The following is a 17366-nucleotide window of genomic DNA, read 5'->3' on the forward strand; positions in this document are numbered from 1 at the left end:
CCATTAACTAATAAAAAATTTTCCTTTTTAGAAAAGCGTCCTCCATTGCTACTACGAAATAAATGTACAAATTGCATAGAAAATTTTAACCTGCCGCAAAAACATCAACAACCCCACAGTTCTAGTGAAAGTGTGTATGGAGTAAGGCTTTCACTCTGTATCTGTATGAACATAACCCCCTTCTTTAACAGTAATGTGCATCAGAATGGAGCACTGAATTACATAAATAAATAATTATAAATATACTTCTCATAGATGAGTACTTTACTCAAAATCAAGTGCAGTTACTACTTTTACTCAGGGACTAATGTAACAAATGTATTTTTAGTGGATTAATACTCAAGTGAAGAAATGGTAACTTTGTTCACCACTGTTGATTAATAGTGACAGTTTCTGTACTTCTAACTGTTCATTACAGGGTTGGTCAGCAATGATAATATCAGAAGTGTTTTTCTCCTTTTGACTCTCTGACATTGCAATAAATGCATCTATTTCCATCTCACTCAATAAGAAAACATTCTCTGGCAGTTATTATTGATTTACCCATTGGTAGTGTAACAGGTCCCTGCTGCAATCCTAAGCTTGGGTTAATGTCAGTGTGAATTTTCCTCTTATTTGTCCATGAGGACTTTCTCCAGGTTCTCTGTTTTCTCCTGCTTCCCCAAACTTTTAGGTACGGTAGTTGGATTGGCTATGATAAATTGATCCTAGGTGTGAATTGGTTTGCAGTGTCCTGAGATGGACTGAGTGTATTTTTCCTTTCTCACACCCACTGGCCCTGGATCCACTAGAGCTGTGACCAGGATAAAGTGCTTACTGAAGATGGTTAAAGACTGGCATCTGTAAATTTCAACAAACTGTATCTGAAATGTCAGGGTTTGGTCTGAATAGTTATCATACACATAAAAAGGTAATTTGCTAAAAAAAAAGCTTCAGAAATAACTTGCGATACAGACTAACAAACAATTCTTTGCTCAGCCCAAAAAAACAAATCGTAGTGAGGAAAGAACCACAATGCCATAATATGCTGTGTTTACAGAGGTAAGTAGAAGTACAATTTATTTATTAAATTGTTTTCATTCATCAAATGTGCTTGTGGTGACCAGTTTGGCCAATTCAGATATATCACAAGAAGGCGGAGCCAGGAAAAAACAAACAAACAAACAAACCACAAACATAGTCTTACACCCAGGAAGGGCAAGAGGTTTTCATGACGTACAGTAAAGAAACATTCCATAAAAATGGCTTTGCCCTTTGTAATGTATATTATACAGTGTCATCATATATAGTGCCATAGAACAATTTGATACAACTAACAAGCATGAGCACAGAATGGCATCAGTTGCTCAGAAATTCTTAAACAAATTATGGAGAACAGTTATCTTATAAATACTTTATACAATCGTACATAGCTGTTTTACAATGCGAATATGTGTTCAGGACGGTTTTCAGGAATGGCATCACATCGTATCGAGCTTCAGCAGCAATCCAGTGTTTATTAAAAGCACATGAGTTGGCAGACGGATTAAGGTAACGGCACGCAGTTTAAAGCCCTGTTGGGGTTTGTTTCCTCCAGAGGTGCCTTGTAATAGCAGGAGAAAACATATCTCATCTATCTTTCAGTGATGTCCCTCTGTAGGGACTGAATCTCCTCTATTCCCTAAGTAACCAATGTTCAATTTTGTCTGCTGAAAAAAAAGGAAAAACAAACAATACACAGTCCCATGATTTGTTTTTCATTTCCGCTTTTTTATATTACATCTCTCTATATTTAAAAAGGAAATGACCTTTAATGTTAAATAGCCCTCTAGTCCCAAAGACGAAAGCCATATGTGCAAACTGATCATAAATATCAGGTAATGTCTCTTTCTACAGCACAAGTGCCTGTGGCTGTAATTAAGATTAGTCTGTTTTTCCGCAAAACAAGGTACAGTGTCGCTGCTTTTAGGTGGGCGGGTTTTTTTTATTTTATTTTTTATAAGACCTCGCTACTGTATGAATTGACAGACCACAGCTGCCATCCTGACAGAGCTTAGTGCTTCAGACAGTAAAACAGATCAACATTAATATCTGTGTTCGAGGAAGATTGTCAAGGCATTGATGCAGAGGGACAGTTGGTGTTTGAATACTGCTGCTGCTGAAATACAGTACAAGTATATTTCTATGTAAACATCCATGGCTTTTTTGTCAGGTGAGGCTGTTTTTTTTTGTGCCAATTAGACCACCAACCATCATGCTCCTCTAAAAAGACCTCTTCAATGGCTTGCACAGGATCTTCTGAAAAGCCCTGCGGAAGTCCTGGTTAAAGATGGTGTAGATGACAGGGTTGAGGGAGCTGTTGCAATAGCCAATCCAGAAGAAGAACTTGAAGAGAGCATCTGGAATCTCGCAAGGTTTTCGGCAGATTCCGTACAGACTGTAGCTGAAGAAAAATGGGAACCAGCAGACCACAAACACACCCATGACCACAGCCAGGACAAAGGTGAAGCGCTTCTCACGAGCTTGTGAGATCTTCTTTCTGGACATGGTGCTTCTTCGCTTTCTGCGAGAGGAGAACAGGTCCAAGGACTTGCTGCTGGCACGGGACTTTCGGCTTGAGTGCTTAGAGCTGGAGCTGTTCTTGCGGCTGGCCCGGCGTTCTCTCCGGCCTGCTGCTGACTCGCGACGTGCCCGCTTAGCCTTCTCATCTGAAGAGCTGCTGTCGTCCAGTTCGGCATCAGGTTCATCTTCGGGAGGCTTTTTAGTAACAGGCTGTGGTGGAGATACACAGTGCCCATTCTGCCGGCCTGAGTCGTCTCTGCTCAGACTGTTTTCAAGGCGTGGTGCTTCCTGTGGTTCATGACGCTTCTCTGACATGCTCCGGGTGCGTGTTTTGGCCACCTGATAGATGCGCACATACACAAGGATCATGATGAGACAGGGTGCAAAAAAGGAGCCAATACTGGAGTACAGGATGTACCACGTGTGATCATTGAGCTGACACTGTGGCTCACGTTTACCGCCTTCACTGCTTCGGTCCATGGAGATGAGTGGTGGGAAGGAGATCACGGCCGAGATCAGCCACACCACCACGATCATTGCTTTCACACGGCGTGGCGTGCGCTTCAGGTTGTACTCCACTGCCTGCGTTACTGACCAGTACCTGTCTAGGCTGATGGCACACAGGTGAACGATGGAGGAGGTGCAGAAGAGCACGTCCAGAGCGAGATAGATATCACACCAGACTTGCCCAAAGAACCAGTAACCCATTAGTTCGTTTGCCAGAGAGAAAGGCATGATAAGGGTAGCCACCAGGATATCTGCAGTAGCCAAAGACACCAGGAAAAGATTCTGGGGTGGCTTGAGCGCTCGGCTCGTCAGCACCGCGATCACCACCAGCACATTTCCAACTATAGTGAACAAAATGAGGAAGCTTACCAAACCGGCGAGTCCGATAACAGTGGCCAGAGTGTAGCTACTGGTCCAATTCCCAGTGTCATTGGAGTAGTCCATTGCGCTGTAGAAACTCAAGTTATCCATTTTGTCTTCAGTTGGATTTTTTTTTCCAGAAATCCTTCGTGGAAGTGTGGTTAGGCGTGAGCGCAGCGCGCCGCGGGATTCCCGACGTCCCGTGGAGATCGCGCTGTTCCCGGTCTCACCGCGTTCCTCCTCTTCTGTCCGTCCGTTTCTTTCATCTCGCTCCCGTCTCTGCTTTTTCCTCACTAGCAGAAATCCTTACACACACTAGTCCCTTATTGTTATAATAATATTTATTATTATTATTATGATTATGATTATTATTATTATTATTATTATTATTATTATTATTATTACAAAGAGTTACTCTGTGGATAGTTTAGTATCACCGGAGGACAAGGTGCTCCATGCGCCCATCTCGCCATTCACCGACTCTGCTCTCCACGGCATCTTCGCGCGCGCTCTCTCCCGTTCTTTCTTTCTTCCTCTCTCTCTCTCTCTCGCTCGCTCGCTCGCGCTGAAGCGCACCGTCCACGTGCTGCCCAGATGATCGTAGCTCCGCCCCAGAAAAGTCAAAAGGAAATTTGCAATAATCTAATATTTGTTCCTATATGCTGTCTGATCCGGCTGCAGGGATTAGCGCACCTGAGCCGGTGCTTTACGCGCGTTTCCGCCCTCTTTCCCCGGCTACTTTTACGCCTACAAGAGCGCGTGAGATGAGCTTCAAACTGTTCCATTGTGCAGCGGAAATATAATCGGAAATATATGTATTTTTTTTAACACTTCGTGAGTCGGTGAATTGGCCTGTCCGAAAACATTACAGACGCGCTTTTGCACTGGAAACCAAACCCTCGTTTTCAAAATTGCAAATCACATCCTCTGCGTCCAGATCTCACACCTTGGATCGCTACTCGACAGCACGTGACGACGCGTGACAAGAGTCTGATCTTATTAATAATGCGACCTTGTTGAAATCCAGCGCGGGCGTTACCACTGCTCGTCATCCTCTTTATAGACAATTCCTAGAAAGCAAACCTCAGGTTTTCTGTGACTCAGATAGAATCTGTTTAAACCCACATGCCCACTGTAAGAGCTCATTTAATAAAATAATAAAAAATTAAACCATTCATACTTGAACATTATAATGTGTTTATACCTTTTCTAAATCCTTACTAATATTGTGATCACTCTGCAAGAAGATCCACAAGCAAGCTTCTTCATCCATCTATCTATTTATCCATCCAGCCATCCATCTTCTATAGCACTTACCCACCCTCTGTACAAAGCAGGGAACACCTTGGAACACACACACACACACAGACACAGACACACACACACACACACACACACACACACACACACACACACACACACACACACACACACACAATTTGGAAATGACAATCAAAAATGGCAAGTTTTTTCCAACATTTGTCAATGGTTTGTGTTCATTTAAAATTGTTGCTGCAATAAATACACTGAGATGATGGACTTATTTTCAGATGCTGACAAAATACCATCTTCATCACTCTGATATCTCACTATGGATTGAGTTTTCTGGTATTTTAGAGTAAAACATTTCACTTAGTTGCTTACAATCGAATCGGATTTGCTTCATCCTGATTTGCTGTGTGTGTGTGTGTGTGTGTGTGTGTGTGTGTGTGTGTGTGTGTGTATATATATATATATATATATATATATATATATATATATATATATATATATATATATACACACACACATACATACACACATGTGCATTTATATATATATATATATATATATATATATATATATATATATAAATGCACATGTGTGTATGTATGTATGTATATACACACACATGCATTTATTTGTGTTACTACAAATAAACAGTTGAAGGCATGTTTTGCAATTAATTAGGTTATTTGGCAACAGGTCAGTAGCATGACTGGGTACAAAGACGGGAAGTAACGAAGTACAAATACTTTGTTACTGTACCTAAATAGATTTTTCTGGTATCAATACTTCACTTCACTGTTTATTTATTTATTTTTTATTACATTTTTACTTTTACTTCTTACATTTTTACACAATTATCTGTACTTTCTACTTCTTACATTTTCAAAACAAGCTCATGATCAATATTTTTTCTTCTCATTGCGCTGTTTTCAGCCCATCAACATATTTCTTGTCATTGCATGTTCATTTTTCAACCTACCACTCGTGTATCAGTTCCTGGCTATCACACACCACAGGCATAAGCAAACCGATGAAGCTAACAACAAGCAAGGTTGAAGGCAACAAAAAGTATGGCTATAGTGGATGAGACAGAGGGAGACAATGATGTAAACATGACTGAGAACAGAGACATTCCTGATCACCTGATCTTCATCATCTTTTCTCTGCTTGTGTTTCAAATGTTGGTTGTTCAGCCTGGATACATTCATTAGTTAACAAAATGAGAAATTATTTTGTGATATGTTAACATGTTCAGTAACTATAAGGTTCCTCAACATAAAATTGTAATGACTTCAGTTTATAGTTCAAGTTCTGGAGCATCTTGGGAAATCTCTGTGTGCAAGGGAGTTCAGAAATCCTATAAAAATCATTGTGAACACTGTTTGCCATGTCATCCACAAATGCAGGTTAAAGCTCTATCATGCAAAGATGAAGCCATAAGTAAATATAACCCAGAAAAGGCATGTCTGCTCTTGGGCAAAGCTCATTTTAAATTCACAGTGTCAATGTGGAAAACTGTTCTTTGGTCAGACAGATGAAAATTAAAAAAATATTTCTCTAGACTATAAACACATCCTTAATATTAAAATTTGCTTGTTATCAGTGTCAGTTCGAAAGCCTCCATATCTGATTGTATGGGGTGCGTTATTGTTTATGGAATGGGCAGCTTTTACCGGAAACTGGAAAAGCACAATTAATGTTGAAAGGTATATATACAGTAGGTTTTACAGCAGCATATGCTTCCATCCAGATGTCATGTTTTTTTCAGCAAGATGATGCTAAACTGCATACTAAATCTATTGCAACAGCATGGCTTTGAATTATAAGGGTCTGGGTACTGAACTGGCCTGCCTGCAGTCCAGACCTCTTACCAACTGAAAACATTTGCATCATCATTAAACGAAAAATGCAAAAAAAAAAGAAGGCTCGGGACTGTTGAGCAGATAAAATTATGTATCAGACATGAATGGATCAAAATTCCTCTCCCAAAACTACAGCAACTGGTTTGATCAGTTCCCCAGCTTTTTTTGACAAATGTTTTACAGCCATCAGATTCAAAATCTTATATTTTGTTCCTTAAAGTTTTTACATTTCTTTAGTTTAAACATTTGATACATTTCCATATTCTAGTGTAAATAAAATGTGCAATACTTTTTTATGTATCTGTACTTTATCAAATAATTTACATTTTGAAATTTGTTTGAATGCATAATATCTATTTATTTGACTACTTAAAGCATGTCCCTTCATACTATATTGAACTGAGTACATTAACTAAGTTAAATAAGAACCTGTTGATAGACCACAAGCATAACCTCATGGTTCTGGCACGATTTTGCATGGAGAAAGGGTACTTACTGTGTGTTTTCTTAAAAAGTTATAATGTTCAGGAAAATGGAATGCTGAATTGTATACTTTATTATTTTCATAGATCAGTACTTTTACTTCTGACACTTACATTCAAGTATTTTTACTAACAAAAATTAAAAAAAAAGTAGGATATTTGTTTTTTTTAATCAAGTATGAGAATGGGGAACTTCAACCACCATTGTTTCTATTGTTAATGACATTTTTGTACACAATCTAGGTTAAACCAAACTGTAGGTCAAATCTAGTACAACCTTACTAACAAGATCAAAATGAAATCTATCAAATCTTTACTGAAGATTTTTACTGAAGCACACAGTGTATATTGTCACATATAATGAGGTTAATTTTTAAATTGGACATTAAGGAAAACTAATATGAAAGGGTCTTGGTTTGCCTGAATCTATATTAAAGCCTATAATTTTGTTTCAACTACTGTACATCCATCCTAACATGACTTAATATATATGATCTTTTTCAGCACTGTAAGTTTGAGTTAATTAACAAGATATTAATATTTAACTATACCATTATTAATGGCTATTCATCAATGACTGAGGGGCTGTTATTTTGTAAGCTTTTAAAAAAATGCTTGCTAGCATAGGCTTATTTATTAATTTATCATTATGAAAATATTACTATATGCGTATTTGTTGACCTCCTCCAAAAACTTGTGCACCGCATCTGCACCGATCAGAAGTATATCCTGAAAATTTTGACACGTACAACCCTTTCCCTAATTGCCAACAATGTAGCTGTCATTCCACAGCTCATATAGTGCCGAAGGTCATAGTGCTAATTATTGTTACTGGAATTTCTTCTGTAATCATGGGTCATTAGTAACTCAGAGGCGTAGCATTAACAATGACCTAATTTAACATTAATTGAAATTGAGCAACACGCCACCTCTGATATATAAGGTTGTCTACCTTAAATGTAGCATGATGAAGCATTTAATCTACAGCTACAACAAATATAGGTTTTTTTTTTTTTTTTACAAAAATATGTTGAATAAATTTGAATTTATATAAGGTTGCATGTATAGTGTAGGTTTGGATAATTCAGACTATACTTTCTTTTCTAATTATCCTTTTCTAATTATTTTATTTAATTAGCCCTGCCTTGTGAAACTTTAAAAAAAAAAAAAAAAAAGACAGCAATCTACAAATAAACTTGTCTTACCCAAGTAGTTCCCATTAATCAAGGCGCCTCTTTCTAAATGATGATCAGTAAGAGCATTAATACTGAGCTCAAAACACTCAGAAGATGTCATTAGCGTTCTCATTCAGTGTGTTCAATTCACATAGATGTTAAATTAAGTGGCAGTGATATAATCCTAAATATTTCAGTTATAAAAAAAAGTGTCTGGTTTCATGTCTTTCATTTGTGAGCGATGATGCATCTACATTTATGTATTCGTTCTAGTGTGTCCATTTTCCAGTCTTCTGCTTATCTACAGATTTTACACCTCACTGCATTGTGACATCTTACACTTATACTGTATTTCTAATAAATACCATTCATTTATTCTCATTTTGTTAATTTTAAATGTCTATTATAATAAATATTGTATTATTTTATAAGATATTTTTTATATTTATAATAATATTTTTATTACTTATCTCTTTTTCTTTATTTCTTTTTTTCCAGTCTGGGACAATCTTCCATTTGGCACATTTATTGCTTTTCTGCAAGAATACATGAGTTGTAGATGACTCACATGTCAATCAGTGATTTGAGGTTGGCAATGTGTTTTCCCATGTGCTTGTCTGTGCACACATTATCTATCTATCTATCTATCTATCTATCTATCTATCTATCTATCTATCTATCTATCTATCTATCCATCCATCCATCCATCCATCCATCCATCCATCCATCCATCCATCCATCCATCCATCCATCCATCCATCCATCCATCCATCCTGTATTGTGTTTCTCTTTTCACGCATATGAAAACTGCTAAAAGTCAAAATAAAAATCTTTGTAAAATTCAGTGGGTGCATCTTAGATTGGGGTGCGCTTAATAGTTCGGAAATTACGGTAATTCATTAATTATCATTCATTCCAGTAGCTAAAGTATTTGGCTAGACAAAAAGTCTAATTCTAGCTAGTGGCAAATATTGGTTAATTCTTGCATATTCTATATTTAAAACACTTTGTAGCATAGTTGCTTTAAAACAAAATCAACATTAAATGTATTTTACCAAATAAAAACTTTTACCTTTATATAATTGAGTTTAAAAATAACACTCGATGGTTTTCTTTCACTTCAATTTGTTGGGGTATATTATTCCACTTTTAATACTTCATGCTAAGTATAATTCCTCACTACTTTGTTTAAACTTTAATGCAGGCAAGCTGTCATATTGTCAGGCAAAGAAAGTGCCGGAAACCGAAGTAGATTCCACAAGGCTTTTAATGAAAAAGGCACAAAAAATAAGGAAACCCCAGGTTTGCTAAACCAGGTAAGAGCGGTGATCAGGCAGAAGCAAAACAAATACACAATGCAAAGTAGTCCGATAGTGTTCTATCGCCTAAGCTGTAGAACGGACAATGAGCTGGTGGAGGGACGGAGGTTATATAGCATGGGAGCTGATGAGGGCCAGGTGTAGCTGATTAGTAAGTGGGAGAGTGGCTTGGAGTGATAAGTGAAGGTGTGGCTGGTGGATCCTGACAGTACCCCTCCCCAGGGGCGGCTCCCGACGCCTAACCCTGCGCCTGGGTCGACCCGACCCGGGCGCTGGCAGCGGATGAGCAGTGTGGAACTCCTCTAGAGCGCTGGATCCAGGATGTTCTGCCTCGCCACCCATGACCGTTCCTCAGGGCCGTAGCCCTCCCAGTCCACGAGGTATTCCAGCACCCTGCCTCGACGACGAGAGTCCAGCACCTCCCGTACCGTATAGACCGAGGGTTGTTCCAACACTTCAGGCGGAGGGGGCCTGACCTCGCTGGGGCGTTGGGCAGTCGGTGGATGGTGTGGCTTGAGAAGTGACACGTGGAAGGTGGGGTGTATCCGGTACTGTGGCGGGAGTTCCAGACGGTATGCCACCTCGTTGACCTGCCTTTCAATCCTGAACGGCCCGATGTACCGGGGGCTCAACTTCCGACAGGGAAGCCGCAGTCGGAGATCTCTGGTGGATAGCCAGACCCAGTCTCCGGGCCTGTAAGCGGGGGCTTCCGACCTTCGTGCATCCGCATGTCGCCGGGTTTCCCTCACTGCCCTGCGCAGCTGAGTGTGTGCAGCATCCCATGTCCGGACGCTCTCCCGAAACCAGTGGTCCACAGCGGGCACGTTGGAGGGCTCGTCGGACCAGGGAAACAGTGGGGGTTGGAACCCCAACACGCATTGAAAAGGCGTGAGACCTGTGGTGTCTTGGCGCAACGAGTTTTGGGCGTACTCCGCCCAGGGCAGGAACCGGCTCCACTCCTCCTGGTCCTGATGGCAATATGACCTCAGGTACCTCCCCAGCTCTTGGATCTTCCGCTCGGTCTGGCCGTTCGACTGGGGGTGGTAACCGGACGACAGGTTGACGGTGACTCCCAGTAGCCGGAAAAACGCCCTCCAGACATGTGAGGTGAACTGAGAGCCCCGGTCAGACACTATCTCCTCAGGGAGGCCGTAGTTGCGGAAGACGTGATGGAAGAGCGCCTCCGCGGTTTCCAGAGCTGTGGGGAGGCCTCGGAGAGGGACAAAGCGGCAGGCCTTGGAGAACCGGTCAACGACCACGAGAACGCAGGTGAAACCCTCCGACCGTGGCAGGTCTGTGACAAAGTCTATGCCGATATGAGACCATGGCCTTTGTGGAGTAGGCAGGGGGACGAGTTTGCCTATTGGTAGATGTCGGGGAGTTTTTGAGATGGCACAGATGTTGCAGCCTCGGACAAACTCGGCCACTGTGTTGCTCATACCTGGCCACCAGTATCGCCCCTGAACCAGACGCAGGGTCTGCCTCCTGCCTGGGTGCCCTGAACCGGGGACTTCATGGACTGCTCTAAGTAAGGCCTGTCGACACTCTGGAGGAACAAAGGTCCGGTCCTCGGGACAACCAGGGGGCGTCTGTTCTCCTCGTGTGGCCCTGCGGATGTTCTCGTCTAGCTCCCATATGATCGGGCTCAGAATGATCGCCGGAGGCAAGATAGGCCCAGGCTCGGTGGGTTCCTCAGGTCCATACACCCTGGAGAGAGCATCGGCCTTGCCGTTCTTTGATCCTGGCCGATAGGTGATGCTGAAATTGAACCGGGTAAAAAAGAGAGCCCACCGTGCCTGGCGAGGATTTAGGCGCTTGGCCTCACGGAGGTACTGAAGGTTCTTGTGATCCGTGATGACTATAAAAGGATGGACAGCCCCCTCCAGCCAGTGTCTCCACTCCTCCAGGGCTAGTTTGATGGCTAGGAGTTCTCGGTTGCCGATGTCGTAATTCTGTTCCGCTGGAGACAGCTTTTTTGAGAAGTAGGCGCAGGGATGGAGTCGAGGGGGATTCCCTGAATGCTGGGAGAGGGTGGCCCCTACGCCCGTGGAAGATGCGTCCACCTCGACAACAAACGGGAGCTGGGGGTCAGGATGATGGAGAAGCGGAGCGGTACAGAACCTCGTCGTAGCTCCTCAAGGCCCTTTGTGCATCCGGGGTCCAGGAGAGAGTCTTGGCTTTTCCTCGCAGGAGAGACGTGAGTGAGGCGGAAACCAGGCTGAAACCTCCAATGAACCGGCGGTAGAAGTTGGCGAAGCCAAGAAACCTCTGGAGTTCCTTGATTGAGGTGGGAACGGGCCAATCCCGTACGGCCATCACCTTCCTTTCATCCATCCTGATGCCTGCTGCGTTGATGTTGTAACCCAGGAACTGTATCTCCGAGCGATGGAATTCACACTTGGGAAGGTTGAGAAACAGTCGGTGTTCTCGCAGCCGGTCTAGGACCTGGGTGACGTGCTTGTGGTGTTCTTGCAGCGTCCTGGAGTAGATCAGGATGTCGTCGATGTAAACAATTACAAACCGATGGAGGAAGGGACGGAAAACCTCGTTCATACAGTTCTGAAAGACCGCCGAGCAATGGAAAGGCCATACGGCATGACCCGATACTCATAATGACCAGAGGGAGTAATGAACGCCGTCTTCCACTCGCCCCTTTGCGGATGCGCACCAGGTTGTACGCGCTCGGAGGTACAGCTTGGTAAAGACGCGAGCCTCACGTAGTTCTTCCAAGGCTGCTGGGACCAGGGGGAGCGGGTATGGAAGCGGGGCGATCTGTGCATTTAGGCCCCTGTAGTCGATACAAGGGCGCAGACCCCCGTCCTTCTTAGCCACGAAGAAGAAGCTAGAGGCCGCCGGGGAGGAAGACTGGGTGATGAAGCCCTGTCGGAGGGCCTGTTGGATGTAGCCCTCCATGGCTTGGTGTTCCGGGGCTGACAAGGGGTAGACCCGCCCCTTTGGTAGCTTAGCCCCCGGCTTTAGATCAATGGCACAGTCCCACGGCCGGTGTGGGGGTAACTGAGTGGCGGCCTCCTCACTAAAGACGTCAGAAAAGGCCCGGTATTCATGCGGGATCTCTACCTGAGCGGGTTGGGGAGCTCCTTCCACTTGAGTAGCTGCCAGGGTTAAGACGGTCCGGAGGGGAGTCGGGAGTGGAAGTAAGCACTTATGCCGGCAGGCGGGGCTCCACTCCAGGATGTCGACGGGTCCCAGGAACAGGTGGGGAGTGCTTGGCTAACCAGGGACGACCCAGGATCACGCCCACTGTCGAATCCTCCAGTACGAGCAGTTGAATCTCTTCTTGGTGTAGCACTCCGACTTGGAGGACAATAGGTGGAGCACAGTACTTCACCTTGCCCTTCCCTAATGGTCGTCCCTGGATGGTCTGGACGGCCAGTTCCTGGGATCCCTCTGCCGGCGTAGCTGGGCGTTCTAGACACGCCTGGGAGATGAAGTTCCCCGCGGATCCTGAGTCGACTAGGGCAGAAGCCGATAGAGAGAGAGCAGGGGTTACTAAGGTGACCCTGAGCGTAGACAGGTGAGTAATGTCAGAAGAAAGGGTGACCGTACTCACCGTCCGACGAGGAGGCCTCACTGGGCATTGGGCCACGCGATGTCCTCTCTCTCCACAGTAGAGGCAAGCTCCAGCCGCCCACCGGCGCTCCCTTTCTTGCCGAGACAGCCGCTGTGACCCGAGTTGCATGGGTTCTGGTTCTGGAGTTGTTGGTACTGCCATAGCCTGTGCTGGTTCGACCTCGGGGGATTTGCAGGCTGCCAGGTGTTGAGAGACTCGGATGGATCTCTGAATAAAAGCCTCAAGCCCCAGAGAGTCATCATAAGTGGCCATCGCCAGCCTGAGCTCCTGATTTAGGCCTCTGCGGTATACAGCCAACAGCGCTTTCTCATCCCAACCAGCAGATGCCGCCAGAGTGCGGAAGCGGAGGCTGTAACTCGAAACGCTGTCTGTCCCCTGGTGGAGATTGAGCAGCTGATCAGCGGTTGAGGTATCCCCGGGGGCGGTGCTAAAAACCTCGGCGAAATGACTCGTGAACGCGGCGTATGACGTCAGGGCCGGGCTCGCTGCGCTCCAGAGCGCTCTTGCCCACGCTAGCGCTCTTCCGGTGAGCAGCGAAATCAGAAACGCGACCTTTGCTCGTTCGCTAGGAAAACATTGTGGTCGCATCTCGATGTAGACGGCCGCCTGGAGCAGGAATCCCTGACATTCCGCCGCGTTTCCGGAAAAAGACGCTGGGAGAGCCATCGGGCTGCCAGATGACGGAGGGGTTTGGTGCGCGGCTTCCGGCCGGAAAGCCTCTCGAAGCGCGGCGGTGAGCTGGTCCTCCATGCTGAGGTAACGCGGTTTCTTTTCTTCCGTGTTAGGTGCCCCTCCGTTTGTGAAAGGTCCGTTCTTCTGTCAGGCAAAGAAAGTGCCGGAAACCGAAGTAGATTCCACAAGGCTTTTAATGAGAAAAGCACAAAAATAAGGAAACCCCAGGTTTGCTAAACCAGGTAAGAGCGGTGATCAGGCAGAAGCAAAACAAATACACAATGCAAAGTAGTCCGATAGTGTTCTATCGCCTAAGCTGTAGAACGGACAATGAGCTGGTGGAGGGACGGAGGTTATATAGCATGGGAGCTGATGAGGGCCAGGTGTAGCTGATTAGTAAGTGGGAGAGTGGCTTGGAGTGATAAGTGAAGGTGTGGCTGGCGGATCCCTGACACATATGAAGGTTGGGGTACAAAGAAAACCAAATTTACAGTCTTTCGTTAACATTTTTTTCACCATTAATTTATCTTTAGTAGCTGTCTTGTCAGAGATGAAGAGGTTTTATTTCAACTTAAATTAGACCCACTAAAATTTGTGTCTAAACAAAGCAAATGACCTGATTGGGAAATTAAAAAATCTGCAAACATTTCAGGGTTTAAATCTAGTTACATATATTAATTATTACATTAAGTTGCACCCTAACCATACATATATATGTATATATAAATATACACATACAGTGTGTGTATATATATATATATATATATATATATATATATATATATATATATATATAATGTACATACATACATACACAGTGGTACGTTGACCTACGACTTTTCTGAGGTACGTGCGGTCACTCAGTCGATTTTTTGCTTTGTCATGCGAGCAAAAAATCGAGGTACGATCTCGAAACGCCTCTGCTAGATGGCAAAGCGAAGCCAGAAAGCGAAGATTGTGAAAATTAAGATAAGCAAAGAAGAAAAAATAAAAAATTTAAAGTTTTTAGGATACGTAGTGTACAGTAGTGATAGTAAAAAACGAGTTTTCCCTTTGCCTCTGCTTATCACCTCTAACCCCCCTCCAGGGTTTGTGTTAGCTCAAGTCGTCTCATCTCCAAGGTAAATACACTGAATAAAACCTTATTATATCTTTACATACTCTTTCTATTATGTTTTTATACAAGATCTGTTATTTAGAAATGTATTTTCCTAATTTAATAACATGAAACATAAAAATGGGGTGTCATTTTGAGGGTTGGAACGGATGAATGCAATTTAAAATATTTTCATTGGGAAAAATTGATTTGATGTGCAAATAAATTGAGATATGAGCTTGATCACGGAACGAATTAAACTCGTAGGTCAAGGTACCACTGTGTGTGTATACACTCACCGGCCACTTTATTAGGTACACCTTTCCAACTGCTCGTTAACGCAAATTTCTAATCAGCCAATCACATGGCAGCAACTCAATGCATTTAGGCATGTAGACATGGTCAAGACGATGTGCTGCAGCTCAAACCGAGCGTCAGAATGGGGAAGAAAGGTGATTTAAGTGACTTTGAACGTGGCATGGTTGTTGGTGCCAGACGGGCTGGTCTGAGTATTTTAGAAACTGCTGATCTACTGGGATTTTCACGCACAACCATCTCTAGGGTTTACAGAGAATGGTCTGAAAAAGAGAAAATATCCAGTGAGCGGCAGTTCTGTGGGCGCAAATGCCTTGTTGATGCCAGAGGTCAGAGGAGAACGGCCAGACTGGTTTGAGCTGATGGAAAGGCAACAGTAACTCAAATAATCACTCGTTACAAATGAGGTATGCAGAAGAGCATCTCTGAATGCACAGCACGTTGAACCTTGAGGCGGATGGGCTACAGCAGCAGAAGACCACACCGGGTGCCACTCCTGACAGCTAAGAACAGGAAACTGAGGCTACAATTCGCACAGGCTGACCAAAATTGGACAATAGAAAATTGGAAAAACGTTGCCTGGTCTGATGAGTCTCGATTTTTGCTGCGACATTCGGGTGGTAGGGTCAGAATTTTGCCTCAACAACATGAAAGCATGGATCCATCCAACGGTTCAGGCTGGAGGTGGTGGTGTAATGGTGTGTGGGATATTTTGGCACACTTTGGGCCCATTAGTACCAATTGAGCATCGTGTCAACGCCACAGCCTACCTGAGTATTGTTGCTGACCATGTCCATCCCTTTACGACCACAGTGTACCCATCTTCTGATGGCTACTTCCAGCAGGATAACGCGCCATGTCATAAAGCGCGAATCATCTCAGACTGGTTTCTTGAACATGACAGTGAGTTCACTGTACTCAAATGGCCTCCACAGTCACCAGATCTCAATCCAATAGAGCACCTTTGGGATGTGGTGAAACGGGAGATTCTGAACATGGATGTGCAGCCGACAAATCTGCAGCAACTGCGTGATGCTATCATGTCAATATGGACCAAAATCTCTGAGGAATGTTTCCAGTACCTTGTTGAATCTATGCCACGAAGGATTAAGGCAGTTCTGAAGGCAAAAGGGGGTCCAACCCGGTACTAGTAAGGTGTACCTAATAAAGTGGCTGGTGAGTGTGTGTGTGTGTGTGTGTGTGTGTGTGTGTGTGTGTGTATATATATATATATATATATATATATATATATATATATATATATATATATATATATATATATATAAAATGTGTGTGTGTGTGTGATTGAGAAAGAGAGGGACAGATCTATTTAGATGTGCCAGGGTTGACCCCAGGGCCCACTGTTCTTCTCTAAGCAGATTTCTATTGAGCTTTCCTGCATTGTGATCATTAAGCTCCCCCCTGGGCCACACTTGTGTCCATCTAATTGAAGTGTGTGCATGTGTGTGCATGTATGTGTGTGTGTGTGTGTGTGTGTGTAAGTAAGTAATTCATATAATTATCTTGAGGCCGGTAATGCTCTGCTGTCCTTCTTTGCTTCATGTTTCTTTACACGTGGTTGAGTAAGACAAGAAATGATGTCACTCCAGCTTGTGCTTTTGTGCTCTTTATCTGTTTCTTCTCAAGTGACACATGAAAGCAGGTGCAGTTTTAAAACCTTACCCCTATGCACAACAGGATCTGTATATCAGCCTGTTGAATCCACAACAGTCACAGCTATACAACACTATTTAGACAATAAAACATTATCACAGGGTTTATACGAGAATGGACCAGCATAGCAAACCTGTGTTATTTAGAGTGTGCTAATATCTCAGGGTGACTTTTAATTCTCCCCCTGTAATAAACTGATTGCATTTATGCTTTCAAACAGGCCTCTTTTCTCTGTCACATATGTTTAAATTATACATTTATTTAAGCGACCTGAAAGTTACATGAACTTAGATAACCTGAGTTACTTTTTATTTTAATGTGTTATTTGGTTGATTTATTTTTATATTCATTTGTGGGCTCCCAATGATGATAGCAGGGACACACAGTAATACTTTTAAAAAACAGTATAAATCAAACAACATTTTTAAACACTCATCCAAAATCTGAATAACAAACACTTAATATTTATGCAAAACTTTATACACCTCTTATGGGTGGTCAT

At 43.3% G+C, this 17366-nt stretch overlaps 1 protein-coding gene across 1 annotated transcript; it reads right to left on the reverse strand.

The window, feature by feature from the left end:
• Positions 1-1032: 1032 nt before the first annotated feature.
• On the reverse strand, positions 1033-4350 carry adra2c (adrenoceptor alpha 2C). The gene has a single exon (XM_046863973.1). The coding sequence runs from the start codon at positions 3517-3519 to the stop codon at positions 2242-2244; it is 1278 nt and encodes a 425-aa protein (XP_046719929.1). The 5' UTR covers positions 3520-4350; the 3' UTR covers positions 1033-2241.
• Between the last annotated feature and the right edge of the window lie 13016 nt (positions 4351-17366).

This window comes from Silurus meridionalis, chromosome 2, assembly GCF_014805685.1.
Source record: "Silurus meridionalis isolate SWU-2019-XX chromosome 2, ASM1480568v1, whole genome shotgun sequence".
NCBI classification, from domain to species: Eukaryota; Metazoa; Chordata; class Actinopteri; order Siluriformes; family Siluridae; genus Silurus; species Silurus meridionalis.